Raw genomic sequence first — 27,693 nt, 5'->3', positions numbered from 1 at the left:
GGATGCAGCAACACCACGCATTATCTTGGCGGTATAAGACATCAGCTGCTAGACCAATAGGATATTGGACAACGCTCATCTTGTAAAATGCTCCTCCAGCAGGAGGGTGAGGCTTCTTTATGTGAGGAGAGGGAACTGTTGTTGTAGCTGGTAATACAATGAAGTATGGAAGTATTAGGTTTTCTTCTCCACACAGCCGGTGGCAGATTTGTTTTGTGCTTTAGGAATTTAAATAGGCTTTGATGAACCGCAGATTGTTAGTTGTGATAAAATTTAGGTTAATTTAGAAAGGGTGTTTCATGTTGGAGTACATACATTGAGCCAGAGGATTCAGAAAGGAAAAGGGACTGTTAAACCCTGGTATAAGCCTGATAGTCTTTTTGTATGAATTCTGGTAATACTTGTAAGACTGGTTACTGTCATAAAAGTACGCTGAGAGTTCAAAGAAGTTATGGCTTTGAAACTGATGAAATTTTACATCATACCATTCCTAGACTGAAGTTAAGTTGTTTTAAATGATATGCCAGAGAAAGTGCTGTTTAGAAAAAATGAGCTGTGCTTTTTTAAGTTGTGTGGAGTGTGATATAACATAGCAAATCATACTCCCCAATATATTGCTGATCTTTGTCATTTAGCTGGCTGAATGAAGCCTAATATTCTTCTCTCTTGTTGTACAGAAGATAAGAATGTTTTTTTATATGGTCATCACATTGTGAAAACTAGATGAGCACTACTGCTCATTCCAATTCAGGTAACTCTGTTTTAAAATTACACACAAGTGAGGTGTCTGTAAAGTAGATAACCACACACTGGCTACCCAAGCAGATGGCATGTATAATAAACCAGCTATTATTGGTTTGTCTCTAAAGAGCAGAGCAGCATAAATGGATAATATTTTTTGCAATAAGGACTTCAAAACTGCTATGAAAGTGGGTGTGAATTCCAAGTTATTACTTCTTTACATGTAGCAACATAACAGCTAGGCTACAAGCTTTTTATATGCTAATATGTTTACTAAGTTTAGACACTCAAATCATTAGTAACTCATTGTAATTTTTACAATTGAAAACAAGCATGATTTAAATATTTACTTCAAATGTTCAACAATCTTACACCATGAGGCCTCTTCAGATTGACTTATTTATTGTTTATTAACTTAAATCTTTTGTCATGTATAAAGAGACCCAATTAATTTGAACTCCAACTAACCAAATGATGCCATTTTGACTTTACATCTGCTGACAACATTAATCTAGTGTGGTGTTTTAGCATGTTACTATTTTGTCTCATTTAGCTACAGAGTTAACAGCAGGGTGTAATTTAAGCTACTTCGTAACTTGAATCTTGCCAGTTTGTTCAGATAAGTTCTTTATTTAGCATTTCTGTATTTGTATTTAGCAGCACAAAACCCACTGGTTTTTCAAGTTGAAACTAACAAATGCTAAATCCTGTCTAGAAGTCACTCCAAGGTCACTTCCAAGACAAATCAAATGTAAAATAGATTGCACTACTTACTTACAGTGTTATATTTCACTTTGTTGTTAAAAGAGTAAAGTGATAATCATAAATATAGAAAGAACACTTTTAAAAATGTTCCCTCACTTGCTCCACTTGAATCTCCAAGGCTGGAGTCACAATATCCTGTTGGCCTTCTTTATACTGCAGTCATTGAATTACAGTAGCCTATAAGTTTGTATTGTTTTATATTTGTTGAAGGAGGAGGACAGGCTGACCACCTGCTGTTCATATTGCTCAACTCTCCAACTTAAACTTTTCCGATTGGTCAAAATCCATCACCTGGGAGCTGAAATGAGGTGAACCCGCAGTCATTTGATGCTTCGCAATTTTAGACCGACTGCTAACGTCCTAGCCAGCTCTGCAAACAAGCCAGATCTAATGATCTCTCAAAATGCTTGAAGTTCTATTGTGCGGTGAGGCCAATTAGCCGAGGCTGCAGTGGATTGCTGCTGCGATAACGAGCCTGGAAGGGACAGGACGGGGCCACTGTCTGCAGCCTATGTTAATGAGCCAACACTTTGATTAAACCTGCCACTATTGGCTGTCAGAAGTACACTGAACTCCTGGTGCTCTCCGTTTACCTGGCAGACAGTTCGATTAGCCTAAAAACCTCCAGTTCTGGGCTTATTTACATTTCCGCTCTCCGGCGATGTTTTGGGAACACATACCAGGATTGAGCTACTACCGAATCAGGTCCAGTAGCAGTGGTAGTACATTATAACTGCATTAGTTTTCCACAGAGTTCATCTTCCCGTGTACTTTATAGGCAGTAAAACGTACTTTAATGCCCACGCTGTGTGCTTAATGAAGTAGAAATAACAAACGGGCGTACGGCAGAAGCAGCTCTGAAGTTACAGTTGAGCCACACATTCCCGACGTTGCTCATATTGATTTGGTTATAAACACCCTGTTTGTGTTTGAGTGAACGCATGCATGTGTGCGACTATATCCGCCACATAATGCAAACTGCTATTGATTCAGTTGGACACTTGCTGTGGTAGGTGTTTTGTTTATGCTTTACGGCCTCCTGTAATTAAATGCACCAACACTAGAAGACGTATCATCTTTGCGCTCCCTTCTAAAAATTCTCCTATGTGGTGGTGTTGCTTGGCTTCCATTGTTGCTTTTGCAAGCCAAGGCATTTACTCTGTAACTCTCTTATGAGAATATGGGTTATGCTGTGGACGTGCATACCCATACTGTTGCGCGGATAAACCTTCTAAAGCAGATGAACAGAGGGAGAAGTCTTGGGTGATGCTAAGTGGTAATATGTATTCCAGGTGTGCCTCTTTAATCTCTTAAAGTGCAGTTTTGCATTTGGAAGCAGATTTCGGGCCCAATACAGCCCCGGAGCAATTAGGAGGCAAGTGTCAACAGTCGACCTTGGCCAAGTTTTAATGCTCTTTTGGCTGTCTCCAGCCGTCGAACTAAAAACATCACTTCCTGAGCTCTCACAGAGAGGTCTTGTTTTATTGATAGAGCTGCTTAGCTGCCCAGGAACATCCTCGATAATAAATCAGTTAACATCAAATTGCATCTCAGCATCTCGAAGGAGAGACATTTATCATGAGCATTAATGGTAATAAAATTTCTGAGGTTCTTTTTCTGTGGAATTGGAAGAGGATTAAAAAAACTACGACTAATTAAACACCAAACTCTAGAAAGTTGTGCATTTACTGACAAAAATGTATTTCTACTGATGTTAAGATTGAATTAGATCCACCGTCTTCTGCTTTTAAAATATAGTTTACTCAGATTCACATGTATTTTTAAAGCCCATCTATGATCCTGTGTAGCAGTTGTTAATACACAGTGACTTTTATGTACAAAATGTTGTTGGGATGAATATGACACTGTTCTACATTTTCATAGGACCAATTCACAACACATGTCATCTTGAGGCCCTTGGCAAAAAAATTCAATCACACATACATTCCAATTGATCCTAGTAATCAAATAGTGAAATGAGTACAAGCAAGCAAAAGTATTGGTAAGATCATCCTGTCTTATTGAGGCTTCATGTAGCTGTTGACATTTATGAACTAAATTTGTACTATTTTAATTATATAAACGTGCGAGGAACTGAATTGCACACAATGTGCATTTTTGCACTCTAGAGTTGAGTCAGTCAGCATTTTCTGTTCTGCACATCACAAAACTAACAAGAAGTCTCAGGCCAGTAAAGGCTTGTTTGCTTATTCTGCACAGGTGTGTTCACGTAAGCATTTGGACAGGATACCATGAAGTGACTAAAGTGGATAATATGTCCACACACATCAAACATCCTTCGTATCATTTGCATGTAAAAACAGGCAATGAAAACTCAGAATACACGGCTATCAAGGTAATGTTAGGGTGTGAGCCTAACACGAACCAAAATTGTTTGAACAAGAGTCTTCTTTTTTTTTTGATGGCCCTTTTTTATGGAAAAGTTCATTGGACTTGCGGGTTGTGGGGATCTGGGTTACATTTTTACAGTGTGTTGGGAAAACTTGGCAAGAAAGAGAACTCCTTCTAAAATACTGGCAGCAGCAAAGATTCCATCAGCTTTTGAGTAACGTGGCGCTGTGATCATGGGACATTACATGCATCCTGGCTGCAAATTTAAACGTCTGTGCCAACTCTTTCCAAATTCTAATGGAAAACTATTGCTGCAGCTACTGTATTTCCTGCTCCATCTCTTCTCCCTGTTTGTGTCTTTCTCCTATTCTTTTTTTTCCCTCCTGATTCTCATTAGCCTGTGTCAGCATATCCCAAGGACCCAACCCCCTTCTCTTCCTTTCGAACCTGTGGTCTGAATGGAAAGGCTGAGTGGATGGAGGAGGGGGGGAAGGAGGGGAATAAAAAAGGAAAACAAAGTAACGTTGTTGGAATATGTGTCAGCTCGAGAAATGGGCACCACATGCTCACCAGCATGCTGCATGATGTGGCAGACTTAATCTGCTTTCCACCTCCTCTTTTTTTGTTTTCTTTTCTCTCTCTGCAACCATCTTTCACTCTTTTCCTAATTGATCCCATTCTTCCTTTTAACAGCGCTCTATTTTTGTGTCTCTCCTCAACGCGACGACAGGCAAATTAGACTTTGTAACAAACTGCAGCTCCTCGCTTTAGTCTTAAACCTGACGTGTGCCTTGGGCTCTTGGACGGGCCGTAACTTCAGCACGAGAGGTGGGAGAGTGCTTCACCTCAATGTCTGGCAGTTTGACTTCATTCTGCAGCGTATTGCTTATTGCAATCATAATGCAAACTAGCAAACTCTGGAAACGCACGTGCACTGACACATACACTTTAATTCATGCTTAGCTGATTCACTGGTCACATTAGCAGCCAACAAGAGGTGGTGAAAATAAAGTCAATTTACAGGGACACACAAGAGTACTGACCCTTTTAATGACTATCTAAACAGGAGTTCCTCTTACTGAGTCACGGCTGTGCACTGGGGTTTTGTTTTGTACGGTTGCCCATGTATAAGAATGTGTGGCTATCTCTTTTTGTATTGATTGACTGATTTATATCGGCGCTCATGCTTGAAATGGAATCCACTCCTCCGGATGAACTGAAGACTCAGGGAACTCACTGCACACACTCCCCGCATCTTCTCCCGCTCCCGCTCAGGTGTGTGTGTGAAACCTTGTGTCTCGTCCATTTTCTTGCTTTCTTTTCTCTGTGCTCTACCTCATCTATGCCTAAACAAGCCTGAATCGCCTTCCCAAAAACTACTCTTCTCCGCCCGACCTCCCCCGCTAGTTCATCCGGGTTCCTTTTCTCCCCAATCCTTCATCCTCTTAGGGGAGCACGGGAGCATAGAGTGGAAATAACTGAGCCAATAAAGACGCTGCCAGCATCAATTGAGTCCCTGCGTCTCACATGGTCACTGAGGGTGGGAAGGAGTTGAGGAACGAGGTACAAGGGAGGGGAGAAAAGAGAATGGGCAATCGTGGACATGACTATGGATGTAGAGCAGGGGGCCCATGTCCAGTCCTTAAGAGATACTATCCTGGAACTCTTGGATGCATCCCACACCCCTAATTCAATTGGATGGCTCTTGACTAGGCAAGGTGTTAATACCAAGGTGGTAAACAGATTCAGCCATTTAATTTAGGATTGCTGAAGAAGGGTTTCATCCAATGGTTGTAGGATATTAGCTCTTCAGGACTGGACTTGGGCACTCCTGACGTAGTGGATAAAATATGCAGTGTAGTGTAGACTCTGTATAAGAAATCTTGAATAGATCTTGTATCATGCCGACGAGTTTGTCCCTCTAAACTGTTTCACATCTGTCATGTTATAAACACAAAATTCAACACGTATGAATGTATAAATGTGATGCAGTTGTGTAACTTGAGCTCCGTATAAATACATGTGCTCTGTACAAAACAGGACAAAACTTGCGACCTGAAGCATTCTTTCGCTGGTCGAGGAAGACTGCTCCATGTCCCTGGAGCGAAGGATCCAAAAAATACAGGTTGGTGGTTGTGCATTCAGTACCTACACTTCCAGACCAAAAGAATAAACCTTGATCTTGGTTTCTAGGACCTGAGCTGAGAAGCTAGCAGAGACAAACCCCACAATACTTAAAACCAATATTACACTGAAAGGTAACTCTACAGGTATCAGTTTTATAGTATGAATGCCACTGTTCAGAGGAAAAGGTGACAGAATACAAAAAATTCCAAAAAAGTATTGAAGATTGAAATAAGGCAGAGACTAGCTGAAATCATGTGGCAGCACATATGGAAAATTTTCCTTAGATTCCTTCTTCTTACCCAGAGGTCCCTAGAGAGATTTGGCAACAGGTGCATTCCCCCTACTGTCTGACAGCAAAACTGAATTATTAGGGTTTAACTGCCTGGAGCTCCATAGTCCTCAGTCAAACTAGACTGCATTAACTTTCATCTAATTTACATTTAGTGGAGCAGCAAAAAACCTGAAATTGAGAAGATTTTCTTAATTTTACAAAGTTTCCTGTTTGCCAATGCACCCACTTTACCACTTTATCCATGGAGGTAAGGTGCAGAGCTTTAGGTGAACAGATGGCGAGACAGAACTTTGAGTGCTGACAGGACGGAGCTGGTTAAACAGAGACCTCGCGTCTCGTAAATCAAGGGACTTTTGTGGACCGCCATGCGTTGCAGGCTGACGTGCCCATTGATCCTCCTTTTCCCGAGACGTTTGCTAGCCTAAGTCTGGAATTCTGCCAATCTCACCCACCAAGCAGAGAATCCGCTACCGTAATAGATCACGCATCACCTACACACCTACAGTGAGCCAACATACACACACGGACCCTGTGAAGAGCTAGAGCAATTCTATCCCGTCTCTGCCTGGGAGCCTTATGTTCTGTGTCAATTTGTTTAACAATGGCACAGAGCATGTTTTGAAGCGAGGCCAATTTTGTCGGAACCCCATCTTCCCCCCGAGGGTCTGACTCGCATGATTATATCTCCTGTGTTGATCCTTCACGGCAGTCTATTACTTTGTTTTATTGTCTTCTGTTTTCCTCTTTTTTCTCATTTTGTTATGATTGAGCCTTTTATGATTGCGTCTCTCAGGCTTGTCACTGCAATTTAGTCCCACCTGGCAAAGATATGAACGGCTCACATGCATGTGAACTGGAGCATTTACATCATTCCTCATAGAAACTGTAATCATACGTAACTTCATGACCCGGTTTTCGTGTACGTCGCGTTGAGAGGAATCGGCAGAGAAGACAAATCTGTTAACCGTGTGAGGCTCTCTGGAGGCCTCAGAAACGGCGCCCTTTCATGTATAAAACAGAAGCCTTCAAAATAATTGTATATTTCTTGTCAGTTCTTTCTTTTCTTCTCCCTCTGTGGCACCGCAACACTCAGAGCAACTTTAAAGGAAAGGTCTGGTAATTATTACAGCTTTTTGTCTCTGCGTATCTGACTCGTACAGCAGATAAAAACTTTAGCGTGGATTGTGTCTCCTTCATAATCATGACGTTCATTGATGATGGCAGAGAGGAGCAGGTGGATGTGACTGGAGCTGGAAACTCGGTCATGATTAAAGGCTGTTTGTCAGGACTGAAAATAAGAGATGTACCTCAAAGCAAAGTTTTACATGTTTGTGTATCAGAAGGCCAGTTCACATAAGTCTATATGCTCCTCATCAAATGGCACATGTCACCTATGTTTTACCAAATCAAAGGAACTTATAATGAATGTGTTTTGGCAGCACAAAAGAAAAAATACAATTTGAGACCTATTGATAGGCACATGCATACCACGCTGGCCAATCTCAAAAGTTCTGTCTTGGCATTACTTTGGATTAATATTTTTTTTTTTGCGATGCCAGGGAAAGTGACCTTTTATGCTTTTCTCTCAACGGATTGACAGACATATTCCATCTCAAAGGCGGAGGTGTTAAAAAGTTTCATTTTCAAAATTGCTAAAAAGTTTTAGAGCAGCTGTTCAGCACTGATGTTAATTAGTGCTGTTAACTCCACTCTTTCTTCAAAAAGCAACTAATATCAGCTTGTTATGATTGTCTATAAAGAGCAGAATGCCTGAATTGTAAAATTTTCGATGCATCTGGCATGTGAAAACTAAGCAAGTAAAATTGTCATTCTAATCAACAGCATATGCTGTAAAAAAAAAAAAAAAAAAAGTTACACAAAGGTTAATTGCTCTTTCTTTAAAATAAAAACGGAGAATATTCTGTAGGGACATTCACAGTGTCATTTCTGGAAAATGAGTGTACAAAGGGGTGTTATAAATATTTTTATGCCAATGAATAATCTCTCCCTTCTCTTTCTTTCTCTCGAATACATAAAAGCACGCACACAAACGACAAATCTAACCATCAATTTTACTGCCTTCTTTTGGGAGACAAAAAATTCCTTGTTAACAAATTATTATTATAAGTAGTAGTAGCAGAAGGAATACATCACAGCCTGCATTATAATGTGAAACACTCTTCTATTAGCTGCCCTTAAAAACGTTAAAGATAAAAAAAAATGTAATTCAGGTAAAGGCTACAAGAGAGCAGCTGCTTACGTGAACTTGTTTGTCAACAGTAAGCGCTATAGTGTCATTAATTAAGCTTAACATAATCAGCCCTATGACCAATACGGATGAGGATCCAACTTTCCACCACATACAGTTAGCATAATAGGTCCTGCACCCTTCTGTAATCTGCCAATGAATTTTCCTGCAAAATTCAAACTTAAAGTTGTCAGACAAATAGTCAAAGAACATTAAAAAACAGTAGATCAGTTGGGAAAGAACTACAAGAGGTGGCCAGGTTAGAACTGGCTGGTCACCTCGGGAATTCGGTTGATCACCTCGGGGTCGTAGCCCAGGTGTTTGGTGAGTCATCTCACGTAATGTTGAAAGATGCGCAATTAGAGTAAATGATGAATGCAGAGTTAATGTCTGTCAGGTGGCTGTCTGGTTTGGCTCAGGAGGACCTACTTTAATTCATCATTGTTAAGTAGGTTTTAAGTGATATCATCGACCAAATTGTCTTTTATGAGGAAATGTCAGTTGTGCAGCAAGCAGAACTGCGCAGGGAGAACACAGTGTTGAGTAAAAGTCAAAGAGGATGAAAAAATTGTGATAATAAATAAATGAAGGGTGAAAGAGCCAAACTAAATGTGTAGGGATGTTATGGCTGCACATTCAGCCCTAATGTGTAGGGCTGTTAGCGTTAACACATGCGATTATTCTAGTTCATATTACATAATGCAGATTAATCGCATTACCTATTTTGACCTAAAAGCCTGTCTGCCGCAGAGCTTTACTTGGTTCAAAGTGGCGCTTCTTGCATTCAAATTCAAAAATACTTTATTGATCCCTAAAGGAAATTAAATGTCGTTGTAACTCATATTAATTCAGATTCTTTCAAGAGTTATTGTAGATAGTGATGGCCTCTTGTAGCCATCTGTATTACAGTGAATTTGAAGAAGCCTCTGACTGAAGACATTCTGTTTTTCCTAGACAGTCTCACATGCTTTCAACAACACACAGTCACAAGCACGTGCGAAAAGTTGAGTCAAAACATCTTGAAGGTAGCAAAAATGATGCTGAATTGTTACTTGTAGACTTCTCATTGGCTTTTAACACAATCCAGACCCATATTTTGATTGCTAAACTTCTTGGGCTGAATTCTCGAATTATTATTATTATTATTGTTTTACATCCAGAACGCAGAAAGTGAGAGTGAATGGATGCATGTCCAGAGAGATGTCACCATCTGCCAGGTCCCCCCAAAGCTGTGTCCTTTCCCCTACTCTTTACATTTTGTATACAGATGATTGTCGCAGCCAGCATCATAATAGGTTAATATTAAAATTTGCAGATGATTCGGTGATGGTTAACCTTCTATAGGTTAACATCTATAGATGCCCATGGCCCTGTGGTCAATGAACTTGTTGACTGGTGTGATGATGCTTTTCTTTCATTAAATGTACAGAAAACAAAGGACGTGCATTGATTTTAGATAGAACCCCCACGACACAAATCAAACAGTAATTAAAGGTCAGACAGTGGAGTCAGAAGAAACCCACAAATATCTTGGGACTATTTTGGATAGTAAGTTAAAATTTACCTGCCATTCAGAGTACCGGCAGAAAAAGGGCCAGCAAAGATTGTTTTGTCTAAGAAAGCTCGCCAAGTTTCAGGTTAAGTGAATGATTATCCTATTTTATAGATCATATATTGAATCTGTGCTGACTTTTTCTCTCCTCTGTTGGTTTGGAAATTTTAGTATAAGGTCAAAAAGTACCCTTAGCAGAGTAATACATACTAGTAATAAGACTTTAGGAGTTGAACAACGCTCACTTACAGAACTGTTCAATAAAGAGATCAAAAGGAAAACTAATGCCATTCTTGCCGACAGCTCTCACCCTTTACATTCTGAGTTCCAGTTTCTGCTTTCTGGCCTCCGGCTCAGACTTCTTAATATAAAAGGTAACAGGTACAAGCACTCTTTTGTTCCTACAGCAACTTCTCTCTTTTTTTTTTTTACCCCTCCAGGGGGTCTTTTGTGGGCTCTAGTGTCCCTTATATGACAGTAGGCTGACAGGAAACAGGGAAGGAGAGGGGGGAAGACATGCGGCAAATGTTGTCCGGTCCGGGAGTCGAACTCGCGACGGCCGCATCGAGGACTGAAGGCCTCCAAATATGGGTCGCGCTAACCACTATGCCACCACGGCACACCCACAATTTCTCTTTTTAATGCAGGACGAGGTAGGGAGACTCGGTAGGGAGACCACCCGATTGTTGGTGTTTGTAGCAACTGTTGGTCAACAATGAAATACACTGCTGTACTTATGTATTGATTTGTATTTGATGTCCTTTTTGGTATGTTGTTTTTTTAACTTTGATACTTTGCCTTTTAGTTTTTGTACTTGCTGTAACATCAATTGCCCATTTGGGACACGAATAAATCTGAAATCTAAAAGTGATGTGTTCAATTTTGCTCTAAAAAACACAGCGGTTAGAGGGTGCCCCCTGTATGCAGACACTATAGACTCTGATACAGCCGTCCCGAAATCAACTCCCGGCTTCAGTTTCTTTGCCGCATGTTTTTCCCTCAATTTTCTCTGCCCTCTTCCTTTCAGATTACCATAAAATAAGACCTCTTGTGCCAAAACAATTCTCCAAAAAGACCCACCCATCTGCTCTCCGCTCAGGCGTCGCTTCTTTATCGTCACAATATGATAACTTCTGATCTTCAACCATCCCTCACCTCAAGTGCCGTCTATCTTGTCTCTCTGCCACACTGGTTCCATCTATCTCAGTAATCTGTGGGTCTCGCATCATACTGTGCTATTCAGAGAGATTTGAAGTATTTTTTTTTCTCCATGTGTAGCATTTTGAATATTGGCCAAGCTTGTATATTTTGGTCTCATCTGTAAAGAGCACGTTCTTCCACAAATCTGCTGCTACTACGTGGCTTGCTTCAAAGAAAGTGTTTCCTTACATATTTGTTAAAACTGTCACTGTGTTGGAGTATGGAATGCACAGGTAAATGGTAAAGATTGAGCTCCTCTGAATTTTCCCATAGCTCCCAGCGCTAACTATCCATCCATCCATCCATCCATCCATCCATTTTCTTCTGCTTTATCCGGGGTCGGATTGCGGGGGTAGCAGCTTCAAAAGAGAGGCCCAGACTTCCCCAGCCACTTGTTCCAGCTCCTCCAGGGGAATCCCAAGGCGTTCCTAGGCTAGCTGAGAAACATTATCCCTCCAGCATGTCCTGGGTCTTCCCCGGGGCCTCCTCCCGGTGGGATGTGCCTGGAACACCTCACCAGGAACCTGGAACACCTCACCTCCCTGAGGTGCCAGATGCCCGAGCCACCTCAACTGGCTCCTCTCGACGTGAAGAAGCAGCGGTTCTACTCTGAGTCCCTCCCGGATGACTGAGCTTCTCACCCTATCTCTAAGGGAGAGCCCAGACACCCTGCGGAGAAAATCCATTTTGGCCGCTTGTATCCGTGATCTCGTTCTTATGGTCATGAACCAAAGCTCATGACCATAGATGAGGGTGGGAACGTAGATCGACCGGTAAATTGAGAGCTTCTCTTTTTGACTCGGCTCTCTCTTCACCACGACGGACCGGTGCAGCACCCGCTTCACAGCAGACGCTGCGCCAATCTGCCTGTCGATCTCCCGCTCCCTTCTTCCCTCATTTGTGAACAAGATCCTGAGATACTTGAACTCCTCCACTTGGGGCAGGACACCCCCGACCCGGAGAAGGCACTCTACCCTTTTCCGGCTCAAGACCATGGCCTCGGATTTGGAGGCACTGATCCTCATCCCGGCTGCTTCACACTCAGCTGCAAACCACTCCAGCGAGAGCGCTAACTAGAAACAACCAATCTGACCCATTAGGAGGATCAGTGTCTATTATGCTTGCGTATGCGCTGCTCATTCCACCTTCACTCCCTTTTGCTCTCTGCTGTGCTAAGTATATGGTTTGTGTGGCATGTAAGCAGCAGCTCTTGATTGCAGGATGAGAAAATGTGTAAAATCTAATGGAGGGAAAACATTTATGACATTCTTTTTTTTTTTTTACAGTCAGAAGCAAGAGTGCATGCAGTTTCCAGATGTTCCATTGACTGAGTGTTCACCAGTGTTTCCAAAACCTTTTTACTCCAATTTGACCACAGCACTACGAGGCGGCTGTAAAAATCATTAATGAACTTGAACACAGGGATGCCACTTGGACATTTTTCAGAGGTTAGGGCTAATAAGAAAGTGAAAGATAATGGGCGGGCAAGGGAAGCTGACCTCTTAACAAAGGAGAGAAAATTAATCTACTGAAGAACAGGACACTTCTCTGTACCTACTCGGCCGCTACGACGTGGGAGGCGTACATAAATCAGCTGTAACGTGATGTTTATTCACCTCCTGAATTATTTGCTTTCTGACAATAAGAGTTAAATTCATGTAGCTGTTTAGAGGTGTGTTTTGGAGCAATCTTACCAGAGTCGCAACGCAAAGGATGCAACATCCAAGCCGTATCACAATACAGGAGCCGTTGGCCTGACCTCCAATCATAGGAGAATGTGATAAGTAAGTTCATTAACCTTAATGAATCACAATGTAAAATTCTTTCACAAGGCCATGGTAATCTGTATTTCCTGCTGTAATGTAGTGCTTTCACCCAGGCAAAATGGAAGTGAGCCTCCCTTTTCCCCTCCAGTATGCCATGAATCACACAGCAAGAGGTGAAGGAGGGGGTTGAGGAGGAGAGGGTAAAGAGGGGGTAGAGACCCGGAACAGTTCGATGAGGAGATTAAAGAGATGCCCCCGGGCTCATTTTCCAGCATTCTGGACAAGGTGATGTCACCACACGTTTAACACCGGGATCTCCCATCGAGATATGAGAGAGAGAAACACAGAGAGAGAGAGAGAGAGACGAAGGGGTGCTGGAAAAAAAATGGAGGGGAGAGAGGGGGGAAGAGATAGACTGAGACGGGGAAAAAAAGTAATAAACTGCACACAAGGGAGGTAGACTGTGCAGAAACGGGAGGGGAGAGAGAGGGAGGGGAAAGTTGGACACAGACAATCCCAGAGCAACTTTTTCTCTTCTGTCCTTTCTTTGTGAAGGAAGAGTCCAGGAAAAAAGAGGAAGGAGGGGAAAAATTGAATGCTTGACACGCACGCATGTCGGATTCATGTAATCACAAAGTTGTGGATTAATCAGCAGTTGAAGGTAAGTTTTTTTTTTTTTGTTTTTTTACTTTTGAGAGAAGTTTTTGTTCAAGCAGAAGGAAAATGTTTTTGCATTGACATTGGCGCGAAGCAACAGTTTGCAAAGCTCGATCCAACGACTGTGCCTTCATTCATTTAACTCATTCCCTGCTTGGTCACGCTGCAGCCACAAAGATCAGTAACTTTCTCTGGTGGTTTTGAACAGATTTAACTCAAAATAATTTTGTCCACAACTGTGAAGGGAAAAAGTATATTTTACAAATAAAAATCTGAACCGTGGTTTACCTTTAAATAGCACAATTACAACTGGAAGACTTTGGATTCAACAGAGCACATAAATTTTAAAGACTTTCCACACTGGGAATTGGTTGGATGTTTGGTGTGGTTGCCCCACTGGGGACATTTTTTTGTTTTTTGCACCCATTTCACAGATTTTCTTCCAGGATTGCCCTGCATTTAGCTTTATCCCCGCATTATGATACTGCCACCTGCCTGTGTCATCACAGCGATGGTCCTATGAAGGGGGAGGGTCAGTTTTGGTCTGCGTGCCATTTTTGGACATAGGCCAAAAACTTCAATTTCATTATCACCTGGAAAGTGCTCCTGTTTCCTTTTTTTCCCATGTTTTCCAAACTGGCTTTCCAGAAACTGCAACCGGGTTTTGATATGGATTCGTTTTCAACGCTGATTTTCTTCTCACCACTCAATCTTAATAGCCACATCTAACAGTTGCCGTGTCTACGGATTGTCCCACCTGAACTGTGGATCTCGCCAACCTTTCTAAAGTTAGAATGGCCCTCTTCCCTTTTTCTCTTCTTGCCTGGCCTGTCAGTTTTAGATAGAGACCCATGTCTCGGTACATTTTAAATTGAATCATAATATGTCTGTTTTGTAAATGACAGATTAAACAGTTCTTCATGGGCTGTATGAAGCTGGAAATGTTTATTTATAACCTAATCTTGCCTTAAACTTTATTTTTGATCTGTCTTGTGTGCTTCTTGTTCTTCATGATGCTGCTTGTTTGTTAATGTTCTACGTAAAAAAAAAAAAACTTCTACAAATGCTTGCAGCTTCATTTATAGAAATTAAATAAATAATTTATTACTATTGAGGGCAACAGAATTTTATTTAGGCATATGCAAGTAAAAGGGGCACGGTTCAAAACGTTGCATCCTTTACTTTCTGCATCACTGTTTGGCACTATACTTGGTTTAGATCTGTCAGATAAAATCCAAGTAAAATTCATAGCGTATAGTGATGAAATGTGAAAAGATTCCAGAGAAATAAATGCTTTTCCAAAGCAATATAGTTGTGAAAATTGTCCAACATTGCAACACGCTAAATAAGCCTCATACTATACATGACATGGAATCTTTTTTTGCACAAATTAGGCATCAGCTGGTCATCGAAATAGCAAAATTTCCCTGAGAACGAAGGAACTGAGGCATAATAAACCATTTCCCATTGGAGATAATTATTTGACAAACGGTAGTTGTAATTTTTTGTGTTGGATTTCTACAGTACGTCTTTAAAGCACTTTAATAGTATAGCTGTTGGCAAATGCGATGCTGATTTTCCCTTTTATATCTTAGCCAGGCCCACACACTCACACTGCAGGCTGAGATGTTACTGTAGATCTTCCTGGTTTCCTTCCAGCACCCTGAAGCAGGAAAAGCTTCCCAATATCCCTTGATTCTTTTTTTTTCCTCTTTCTTTTTTTTTTTCTAAGATCTAGTTCATGTTTATCTTTTCTAGTCGTATCTGAGAAACGAGATGGCTCTTAAAATTTCGACTCCTTTTCTTCTACACGGAAAGGAGAACCAAGGACGTTGTGGAAGGAAAAACCTGGAAGCCACATCTGTTTTCCACATTATGGAGGTTGCTGAATCCTTCGCATCCTGTGTGTTCTCCTGTAGACAAATACACACGCACACACACACGAGTACACCAAAAAACAACCCAGATTTGTTTGAAATCCCTCTGTACACCCACCCCCACTTTCTAAAGAGTTCTGTTTTAGACATTTTACATAACTCCCAGAAGTAGTCCTGCACATTTCTCTTAACTTCCAGACTGTGCAATAATTTTGAACACCGTTAGACGCTGCGTTTGGGCATCAGAAACGTAAAGGAAAGGTAAAGCTGCCGGTCATACCATGTATAGCTTTGGCTCAGGGCCAAGCAGGTCATGTCATCAGAGTTGACTTCACTTTGCATCATCACTTTTGCAATTGGATTGAAATTGTCCTTTAGTACTGGAACTTTCAAGCTGCCTTGAGCGGATGTGGAAAGTATGAATGTGTGTTAGAATGTATGACTTCTGCTGGCCTGTTCTTCCCTCACAAGTTTCAAATAAAAGGCCTTGAATATCGCCTGGGAGGTAAGACATGTAGAAACTTGCCTCATTCTGTCTACTGAATGTCAAAAAAAAATAAAGGAGTTTGGGGTATTAACCTCTTTCTAGTTTTAAGGTTTCTGCTGCTCTGAATCAGTGGATATCTGAGATGTCTTTCAAGATTTGCGGGGGTATTTTTACTCACTTTTATTTGCTCGCAGTTCAAAGTTGTAAAAAAGAAAAGAGAAGAAAATAAAAGGCTTGTGGTGCACTCCCGGGTTTGGCCTGAAGCAAGTCCAAGGGTTTTGAATTAAGGAAGAGTTTCGATGTTCGTGTTGCTTTCTTTTACAGCAAAGAACAAAAAAAAAAGAGAACTCTGATTGTCTGTCAAGCATTATTAATCAAAATGACTGATGTCAACATGAACCTCTTTTAGATTTGATCTGTAAAAAACAAAAAATACTTCAGCTTTGTGGTGTGAAGACAGATGAAATTGATTTGTTGGCATGTGCCGCTGCGCCGGCTAACAGATATGAATATCTGGAAAAAAAAACAGTTTAGTAAAAAGATGATGAAAAAGCTCCACAACTGAGAAATAGCCAGCATGCACTGATATTGGCAGAAATTATCAAAATGTGCAAAAGTCAAAAACACATACTGTATAATTAATAGCGGTTCTAAATTCAGAGATGTATTTCATGTTGCGTTTCAGGAAAAGGTGGATAAATAAGTAATATTCCAGTCTTTCTTGTCAGAACACTTTACTGATATGTTTGCAAATGGCACAACTTGCGGAAACATTTCTGTCAAACTGACAAGTGAGCAGATGGAGGGAGAGGGGGGAGAACCAGGGTCACACAGAGCAAAGACACTCCACATGCAACTGCTGGAAAATGTGAGCAGCAACAGTTGTTACTACAGCTGAAACAGGTATTAGTGTGTGTCTGCATGTTCTCATGCATTATGTCACTTGGCACAAACTTACCTAGCATATGAGGAGGCTTCCTGAAGAGTATTGCATCTTATTTTCCACATGCTTACAGAAACGTGTCCCCCCCCAAAAAAAAAAATCATCAGATGGGCTGCTTTTGCTGCCTTAAGTTGGTTGGATATCTTTTCCGCTGCAGCTGCATCAAATGCTCAGCCCTCCAGTCAAGCTTTTTGGCTGGAATATTGAATCATTCCCATCCCTTAAAGTTTGGTTGGATGGGAGAATTTGAAACTCAGATTGATGCACCATGGGGTTAGACTATGGAACTTTCTGGCTTGGATCATGATTCTCATAACTCGCACATCTAAATTGGTTTCCTCAGACTCAAAGGCGGATAAAGACAACATTTATCTTGCCTCAAACTTACCTGGACCTCTGCCGGTTGCCATGTGAAGATTGTACTCCAATCTTCACGGAGGACATTGCGGAACTTGATTCAGACTGAATACAGATATAATGAGAGAAAGCAGATATTATCAAGGTGATTGCAATCTAAAGTGCTTAGAATCATATTATAGATCTGGACTCTGAGTGTTTGTCTGTTGCTGAAAATGCTAATTTACAACGCTGTACAAGGGAAAGAGAAACGCAACAGAGTACCACGTGGATTGAGAGTCAGAGAGCTGATATTGTTTAAAAGATTGCAAATCTAGAATTTGATCAAGATTTATTTATTTTTTGTTCCCATAACTGTACAATTCACTCCTTAATCTTAAAAGACCAAAGTCCCACTTTGAGGCTGAAATTTTGTTAATTAAAATCCTTGTCATATGCTTGAAAACTCAGTATCTTTGAAGTTCACTCAAATATAGTTTTGTATTTCTACCTCACTTTGCCCTCTTCCGTATTTATGCTATGAATGATGGAATATATGTCTATCTATCTTTCAGAACAGATATGGCCTCCAACTTGGTGTTCATACCAGACTGACTCATCATGCCACATCAGCATCAAATCATCAAGCAGATTTTACTATCAAAGACAACCAAAGTACATCCAAAAAAGCAGTTTTCACAGGGAAAATAATGAAGGTTTTGGAGTGGCCTTGAACATGTCTAGACATAAATCTAATTGAGATCCTTTGATTTGATGTTACTTTGGCTTTTCATGAAAAGACCAACAACAACAACAACAACAACAAAACATCCCTAATAATTCATTGCCTTTTATCACATACTTCATAGCAGTTGTTCCTACTGAGGGTGGAACAACCGGTTGTTTTGGATAGCATATTTTGTTCAATAAATGAAACCATCATTTTAAGAAATTTTTTCACTATACCGTAGGGCCGAGTTGATACAGACAGCTAAAGGCCTCAGTAAACCTATGTGTTGTTCTTGTTAGGTATGTTTTTATGCAGATTTATTTGCCGTAGGGTTAGGTCAACGCATTTATACTCTGAGTTGATATGACTTATTGGTAATTCGGCTAACATGATGACGAATTGCAATGTTAGTGCTGACAGAATTTATAGAAGTTGTTTTTTTTTCCCGGTTTCATCTCCTACTTCATTCCTCTAGTAAAGCATTGGGTGAAGTATTTGATGATAGAAGTGTGAAATAGTAAATACAAGACAACATAATGAGGTTTTTTGTTTGTTTGTTTGCTTGTGCCAGATTTTGTTGCCATCTGTTTTACTAAGCGATTAGAAAAGAAAGCTAACGCAGATTTGCTCAGACAAAGCACAGAAAAGAAGTGCTTGGGGGTAACTTGCACAATGGTATATAGAGGAAGCAGCACAGTCCTTGTGAGGTTTACATGATAGACTGTAACAGATAACAGTAAGATAAGCATTTAAACGCCATATGCAATATGAGCAAGTCCAAGAATGTCAAAACACCAGCAGCTGTTTTGTATTTAGTGATCTGCTCAGCTAAGACTTGTATTTTGTCAGAAAACACATTAGGTGAATGGAACATGTCCAACTAGAATAAAAAAAATTATTGACAGGCTCCACAGCTTCCCTTAACGAATTATTCCCTGAAGCATCTCAATGCTGGCCACCGGCTTGCAGTTGGTTTTCTGTAGTCAGTCTGTTGAAGTAGTAGCAGTCACATAAAGAGACAATATATTAAATTGGGTTTGTGAGTATGAAATGAGAGTTTACAAGGCTGGTAATTTAATCCCCTTGTTTCCTGTCTTTGTCATTTGAGCTGTTTTATACATTAACTTTATGAAATTGTGCAATCTAACAGTTTAACATGTTTTGTAAGGACAATGTGCAAATTTGTATTGACCAGAAGCACAATATGTTCCATCTTTGACTTGCAATAACTTAAAGTGAATTTTCCTTACTCCACTTATAGGCTGCTTTAAGAGAAATAAATGAATTATTAGACTGCATCCATTAGCAGGAAATGACTTAGTTATTTTGTTTTGATTTGGGTTCATAATCCAGTAAACATATTTTATAAGACCAAATATAACCAAAGAGTATCAGAAACAAAGTGAAGCAGATTGGAATACAAAGCTTTCAGACATTAATGTACAATGTTATTTGAATTATGTGTGAGAATTGTTTTTAGTGTTTTTATACATGGTAATTAACTCCAATGAAAAATAAGTTTATTTGCTGTACTATGGTTAAGACAATACGACATACTTTGTTTCAAATTGAGATAGAAAGGGATGAATTAGTTACAGATCGACAGGCTTCTAGAAATCAAAATCTGTTTTGAAGAATTTGTAATCTTTTAAAAAAAAATTTCCAGTCCAGGTTACACTACTTTAAATTCTTCAGTTTTCATTCTTGTTTAATTCGAAGATGATTCTAATGCAAAACCTTTCTATGTTTTGACAAAAATAATGAAATGGGAATAAATCTAATGAGACGGTGTTTTAAATAAACTCTTTCCAGTGTAGAACTAGCCATTCAAGATTTGATCTGTCTGAGTGTTTTAGATTTTTTAACTAAAGGTTAAAGACCCATTATAAAAGTGTGAAACAATATTTAAGAAGCTCAAGTGTTCACTTTAGCTTCATTAGGAATTTGCTAGTTATGTTATTGGCATTCTTTATTGCTTTCATGCCTAAGTGTTCAGATGAAAAGCATTTATTAGCTGACCAACAAAGCAGTGTGAATAGAGAATGCCTTTCTTCTTTTTAATTATTATTTCAATATGAGTCGCCTACATCAATCCAAAAGGATGTGAACGTCTTTGTTTCTGCACCCCATAAAAAGAGAATAGACGTCCTTTGTCAGATGGCGTCTTATATGTACAGTAATGTGACAAAATATTTATTGAGCACTGGAAGCAAACTGCTATGCATTAGAGGAAATTAAAACTATAATGGAAAGAGAAAACAGAAGACCTAAACAAAGAACCAACTGCAAGAAATTATGAGGGACATTTTCTCTTTTTTTAATACACTAGAAACAATATATATGCGATGCATAAAGGGTCTTGGATCACTGAATTCACCGGAAGTGAAATGTATGCGGCCCCTATCTGATGGACTCAATAGTTGTCTTTTCATTTCCATGTGTTCAGTGCAAGCTGTTTTGTGAATTCAGTGCAGCAAGAGCGAGAGCAAAACCTTGGCACGACATCAGCGACAAAATTAAGACTACAGAGCACCGAGCGACGGCTACTTCCTGGTTGCAAGAGGCTTTATCCATTCTGAAGCCGGCTGCAGATCTGATTCATAATAGGCTGGCACTGGTAACTGAGCAACTGCAAATGAGTGGCTGGTGGACACTACTGACTCTCGTTAGATTAAAAGAGGCTAGTGACTAGCATGTCTCGGCAATTGACAACTTCCTCTGCCGACTATTTGCATGGATAGGTTAGCATTAGCATTGGATATGTGGGCAATTAGCATGCCTAGGCTGGTTGCCCTCAACTCATACTTTCTTCTTTAAAGGAATCTTTATCAAAAAACCTGGTTGGCATACAATATCTGTAAGCACCATACGTTAGATGCATTAAAATGTGTTCTTTTGACACAATTTACTGTAATCCAATGTGACACCAATTATAAACATAATGTGTAATACGGAGCTGAAGTTGGCTTCCGATTGAGCTTTGGATTCACTGCTTCATAGTTTCCCCTTTTAATCTTAAAAACAACCAATCAGATATAATAATACAACAGAAAAGGTGTTTATATGGGTTGTGAATGTGGATAATAAACTTCTTGGTCATCACTCCTGTCCTTCAGCTCTCACTGTGAAGCTTTTTTTTTTTTTTAGGGCTGGAGGAGATCTGCCATTGTTTTCCTCCCTGGGTTGGCTGCATTCACAGTGACCTCCATCTCTCTCTGGACGCCTGCTTACCGGGCTCATAGCCAGACCTTTGGGCAAGCCTGGCGGCCTTAACCCCATCCTGGCTTTATCTGCCGCAGCAACCAAAGAGTGTGTGTTGATGTTTGTGTGTCGGGGAAGAGATATGTCCCTGGCAAAACCTATTAGGAAGACTATTAAACTGTTTTGGATTTAGGCCAGATAATAATAGAAATGAGCTTTCCCCGCAGATGTGGGCTCTACAGACTGCGGATGCGTTATGAATTATATTCTCTCCGTGAGCTTTCTTATTATTGTGATCAGGCTGCATGAAGCCTGTAATAATGGCTACAGCTCCAGAGTTCTCAGAACACAGCTGTCTGAGGCTTTTGATTTACTGTCCACCCATGCAGGTGCAGGAAGAAACTTGTTTTCAGTGTCTCATTGCTTTTTTCGTTTTTTTTTTTTTTTTGCTTGCAGCTACTTTCACCAACAGTGTCCAAGTTGTCAGCAAAAAAGAACTCCTAGGTAAACAGCGATATAACAAGAATATACAAGCTCTTGCGAGGAATTTTGACAGAACAGCAGCGAAAAAAGGAGACCGGACGCACCACCAGTCCCGAGACCCATTAAATTACAGAGTGATGGCGTGTCAAGCTATTCTCGATATTTCAGAGCAAAATTAGACAAGTCACACAAGATGCTATTCACAGTCTTGCAGGAACGCCACATTGTGTACCCCTTGGCAGGAGTGTGTGGAGGTAGGGGCGTGTGTGTGTGTGTGGGGAGGAGGGGGTCGTTTCTCCTGTCAGAAGGAAAAGGTGTGCACCGTCTGTCTGCATGACTGTCTTCAGCCCCCCCCCGCACTAGTAAACAAAGCCAAGTTATGGGGTCTTCACACATGCTGGGGTCAAGCGCAGGTCAGCTGGGCTCTGTTTATGCGAGCCGGCGAAGGCGTGCTTATGTGCTCGCTTTCTTGTGTGTGTTTATGACCTAGGAGCTGAACAGTGAGTGGGGAGGATTGCAGAGATAAAATGTACCGTAATCATTATTTACACGTGGCATGCTTTCCGTCTGCATATTTATGTGTGTGTGTGTGTGTTTGTTGTTTGGCCACGTGGAAGCATCTGGTATAGCATAACCCTGGCTCCGATGGAACAGTCTCCAGATGTGTTTGTGTGTTCTGGCCCAACTGTCTGTTTGACTCTGGACCCACCATTTTGTTTTAATTTATCCATTGTTTACTGCAATTTGTGTGCTGTCTTTTCATCTTAAGGATCTGGGAGCTGTACTATATGCTGTTCATTGAAGTGTACACAAACAGTCCTGTGGAACGCATTTTGGTCCATTTCAGATTCCTAAAGTTTTTGGCTGTTTCTTCTCACTCCGACCTTCCAGATTGTAAAGTTTGGGGCTTTTTTCATCAGAAAAGAACAACATGGCTAGTCACTAAAATCAATCTATAAATGGAAATGTTATTTCCTGGTGGAAACATTCATCATGCTCCCACAACCCAAGGTTGAACATCAGTGTAATATAATCTTGCTGAAATTGTCTTTTAACCTCACAGAAGATGTAAAATGATGCAGATGTTGTAAAAAAGTTGCACTTTTTTGTACATAGAACATAATTTCAAAACCTTTGGGGTCACTGGAATGTGTTTAGGCAAATATGAAGTCAGCCTTTTTATTCTTCTTCAGTACTGTTTTTATCTTGAAAAGTTTTCCTGATTGACTTGTTGATGCCTCTTTAAATTAGTTTTGGTAGGTTGGCAGTTCTTGGGCAGCTTCACCACCATTCAATGTTTTACCCACTTGCAGACAATGGCTCTCATTGTTGTTTTCTGGAGTTTCAAATACTTGAAATGGCTTTGTATCCCTTTCCAGATGGAGAAAAATGTCAATGACGTTTGCGACATGTTCTTAAATTTTTTTTTTGACTGGAGGCTGATGGCTTTTGAAAATAAACCGCCTTACTTCACATGACTAGAAAGGTTACATTTTTGACCCTACAGGTGTGACATCAGACATGTTTGGTTAAATTTCACAATCTACAATTTTTCAAAAAAAGACAACATTTTAATTAATGATGTAATTTTTTTTTTTTTTACATTCGGCCAGGTTTATTTGGATAGGATTTCAATTCCTCAATGAACTAAATCATAATTTTAAAACGGTTTCTTGTATTTACTCTGGTTCTCTTGGTCCAGTCTAAAAATAAATGTGTTTTATGGTCTGAAACAATGAAGTGTGAAGTAAAAGAAAAAACAAAAACAGAAAATCTAAGGAAATTGTGAGGGCGCCGCTAGCTTCACACAGCACCATATTTACATGCACGTTTCTGTGTGTGCGCTCCTCATTCAAAGGGCAACCAGATGGACAAGATAATGACTATGATCAGACTTTTGCAGAGTTACACTCCATAATGAGGGCCATTCTGGTTAATTCATATGCCACTAACAAAGCCTGCAACATACCACATCATTAGCACATCAACTGTGACTGACTCATAAATATACATCAACATCTATTTAGGAGTCAAGCATAATGCACAGCTGTCTGCAGACTTTCTGTCAGCAGGCACTGACAGAAAAAAAACCCAACAAGATTTGACATTGTTGACTTTCTATTTTTTTTTTTCTTTTCTCTTCACCAGTCAGCCGGTGGCTGAGGGAGGAAGAGGTAAGAAGAGGAGCTGCTTTCAGACGGGTTAAACAATGTGGCTTCTGTGCTCCTCCCTGACTCTGTTGGTCGTCGGTTTCGGATCATGCGACACTCTGACGTCACAAGAAGGTAAGTTTCAAAGTTTCCAAGTCGTGGCTTTTTGTCTGTCATAAAAAGAACCAGCGCGGTATTTTTAGCAGTGACCACAATAATTAATAACCTTTAATTTTTTGCATTTTATCACCTTACAACAACAAGCTTCAATTATGTGCTGCAATTTTATGTGATCAACCCACACATGTAGCGCATATGTTGTGAACAGGAAGAAAGGAAAGGAACGGTGGTAAAAAATGTAATTATGTAATTTTAGTCAGATAGCCCTAAATACAATTGAGTTCAGTCTGTCAGAATTCACCACTGTAGTTTCTGTAAATATGCTGTGGTCTTAAACACAACTGTCCTGTGCACACCTCAAATGTTTGTAAGAGAATGCTAGTGAACAAACAGAATGTGAAGACCATGAGATATGCCAGTCAAGTCAGCTAGTTAACAACAGGCTTAGCTTAAGAAATATTTCAAGCTTTGAAAGTCTCACAGGCCACTGTGAGACTTTCAAAAACCTTCACATAAGAATAGAAGTGTTACAGCACAAGTGGATACCTTTCAAGCCTGGACTATCTACCTAAGCTAACAGATTTCACAAGGAAAATATATCAGAGAATCAGCCAAGGAGCCCATGGTAACTAGAGAAGCTGCAGAGTTCCACAAGTCAGATAAAAGAATCTAAAAAACAACTTAGCTTGATCAATATTTTATCAGTGCCCTTGCGTTTCATTCTGCATGCATGACTGGCAGTGATTAGCTTCACGGTTTGTATTTGTTTAAATAGGATGGAATGGGAATGGGCAAACTAATCGCCATAGTTTCCAACTTATTTCTAGTATTTGTTGTAACCGACCTAGACTGTGATATTAAGCTCAAAGGTTTTGCAATAAGCCACAGGTTTAGCTCATTAAGCTAATGTTTAACAACAGCTTTGGTTAAAAGTCTCCAAAGCTAATTTTTATTGACTTTGAGTTGCTGAAGCACATTCTACCTAATCTCTGAGCCACATGGTGTCTATTTTTGGGATAGCTGAGAGACAATGCTAGATTTTTGTCTGAAAGAACAACGATTTGTTTTCTTGAAATTACAAACTTCATTTCCAAATCAAAACAATAGTTGCTCTCTTTTAAACTGACCCACCCACTGCCTGTGGTAGATCTACAGCCGATGGGGTTTCAGAGAAAAGTTCCAGAAGACAGACTGAGTTGTTTCATGTTTTACTCTTACAGTTTACTACCAGTGGGTTAACGTGCCATAGTGCTTTCAGCTGCTCTGTTTTGCTGGGCTGCTCACTTTTTATCTGGACTTCAGAGACAAGTATGTCTTATGTGATGCTCCCAAAAATGTGAGGGTCATAAACAACTCACCACTACTGATTGTAGAATAGAAGAAGCAGTGCTAAGAGTATCTTCCTTATGACTTCAAGCAAGCTAGCTTTTCTTTCTGTCCGTCTTTGTATTGTTGTTTGTACAAATACAAACACAGAATCTATTTATATTTTTCATATACTGTACATTGTGAAAAGCATTAGAATAAATCAACCTTATTTAGATGCTTTACACAGGTTGATGTAGACTTGGCCAAGTCCACCCAGCTCAATAAACCAGTTTTCATTGTTTTCAGGCATGAGGAATTTGTGTTCCTGGTAGCTATATCTGTATAACTTGCATAACTTCAGGTAGGTAAAGCTAAAACATTACTTATTTAGTAATGCATTGCAGCAACACTCAAAGCTCTGGGTGTCATGAAATGCATTAACAATGAAAGCAGCTAAGTAACACTACAGTCTAACCCACATATCTTGCAGCAGCAAGTGAGCATAGAAAGAAAATGTATTCTGTTTAACAAGGCATATAAATGTGGTTCATGCGGTTTTTCAGAACATCTGAGAACCTCATTTATAAACAAGTATTTAGATTCTTCAGTAGTGCATGTAAAATGTCCGGAGGCAAAGTTTTTGTTCACTTGCTAAGTTTTTGTTCACTTTTGTTCGGAACAGTCGCCCGGGTTAAAATCTTTATTCTAAAAGATTTTATTAAAAAATCTTTAAAAAGAATAGTGATGACCAAAATATGATACAAGGAGTGGTGGGTGGTTGCTTTGTCTGGTAGAGGATGCACACCATTTTGAGAGACTATAGTCCCATGTCTACCCTATTTCCTGCCAATCTACAAACAATTGTAGATTGGTTTAAAAATGGTTTAAATTTGAAACTGGGTCATAATATTAAACTAAGCTTTAACTAAAACCAATAGTCTTTAAATGTCTAGTTTAGACCTTCTCAAAAAGTTGACTGCATACGGAGTTGAATAAGAAATGTTGGACTAATGCTGAGCTCTTTTAAAAGGAAGACGGAGTACTTTTCAAATTTAAACCACATTTTGCTGATCAAAACACGTTTTGCTCGAGTTAACTAACTTGTATCGTCTAACGCGGCGTGTCTGTATATGCCACTCGAGTCTCAACCTACAATAAAACCCATGTAATTACAGCTCAACCACTGGTTGACAACACTGTGGCAGCGAAGAGGCACCCGTGTTTCCCATGTGTGGTTGTGTTCTTCTTCATGAACCGCCAGTCATTCTGAGGTTACATATTTTATATGTGGGGTGGGGGAATAGATGTTTTTAAGTTCTTGTATTCAACTTTCAGCTATAGTTTGATATGAGTTACTGGGTTGGAGAGAGTGTGCATGTGTGCCTACATATGTTTAGGCTGAGCTTGTGTGAGAAGAGACAAAAATAGACAACCCAGGAATCAAGGAGGCAGACAGGTAAAGAGAAATTTCTTTTGTTGTTTTGTATTATTTATTTATTTTTCCTCTGAACTGTCACACTCCCTCATCAGGCTGTCAGTGTGTTCTCGGGGGCCTGTTCTGTGATATCACCCGGGGGTGCGGGTTAGCAATCCCCTGGAACTTGTGGAGCTCTGAAGGAAGCTTTTGTGGAGGAGATGGTGCCCCTTGGGAGAATATAGTCGGCGCATTTCAGAGACTGAGTCAGCTCGCAGGTCCCCTGAGTCTTCCCCTCCAGTGGTTGGAAGAAAATGCTTTTTCTCCAACATTTTGTCTTGGGAAGCATCACACACACACACACTCACACACAGTATCCCTGCTTCCCTAAATCATCCAAATCCAAATTAAGCTGTAATTTGATTACTCTGTTGCCAGAAAGCAGATTTAAGTATAACTTATGCTCGAAAGTCGGGCCGGATGATGAAAGCGACTGTTCCGTGGCGTGTCAGACAGTTTGCGCAGCAGGAAGGAGAAAGATTTATGCATTGATTTGCTTTGTGTCTGTTTCCTCCTGTCTTTGTGTTAGCTACAGAAAGGCTGTGTGCTGTCTGGTGCTAGTGAATTCTAATAGCCTTGTTTGTCAGAACAGAAGTTAAAGACAGGAGGCAGTCAGAAGCAAGAACAGAGATTAAAAATTCTAAATGCGGTTTTAAAAACTGGCATACATGAATGTTTTTTGGGGTTTTTTTTTTTGGCTAAACATGCTAGCATATCTTAAAAAAAATACAGTCAACATCTCTCCACAGATGTTTTCTGTTGTCAAGGAGGGCTCATTATGTGTTGAGAAACTGGCACATCCCCTATCGTGGTCTGTCACACTCGGCCAGCATGGCCTTTCCCTGAAGAAGTTCATCTTTTACTCTGTTCTGTGTTTTATTTAA

General features: G+C 40.1%; 1 protein-coding gene across 3 annotated transcripts in view; it reads left to right on the top strand.

The window, feature by feature from the left end:
• The first annotated feature begins 13,528 nt into the window (after window positions 1-13,528).
• The window catches only part of col16a1 (collagen type XVI alpha 1 chain), an 84,212-nt gene continuing 70,047 nt past the window's right edge, over window positions 13,529-27,693 (top strand). For all 3 annotated transcript variants that reach the window (XM_023345466.1, XM_023345467.1, XM_014470886.2), the window contains exons 1-2: window positions 13,529-13,704; window positions 23,906-24,042. In XM_023345466.1, the coding sequence (XP_023201234.1) occupies window positions 23,967-24,042 (76 nt within the window). In that variant the 5' untranslated portion in view covers window positions 13,529-13,704; window positions 23,906-23,966. The remainder of the gene's footprint in view (window positions 13,705-23,905; window positions 24,043-27,693) is intronic.

Source organism: Xiphophorus maculatus, chromosome 13 (genome assembly GCF_002775205.1).
Source record: "Xiphophorus maculatus strain JP 163 A chromosome 13, X_maculatus-5.0-male, whole genome shotgun sequence".
NCBI lineage: Eukaryota > Metazoa > Chordata > Actinopteri > Cyprinodontiformes > Poeciliidae > Xiphophorus > Xiphophorus maculatus.
This window is presented reverse-complemented; position numbering and strand designations above follow the sequence as displayed.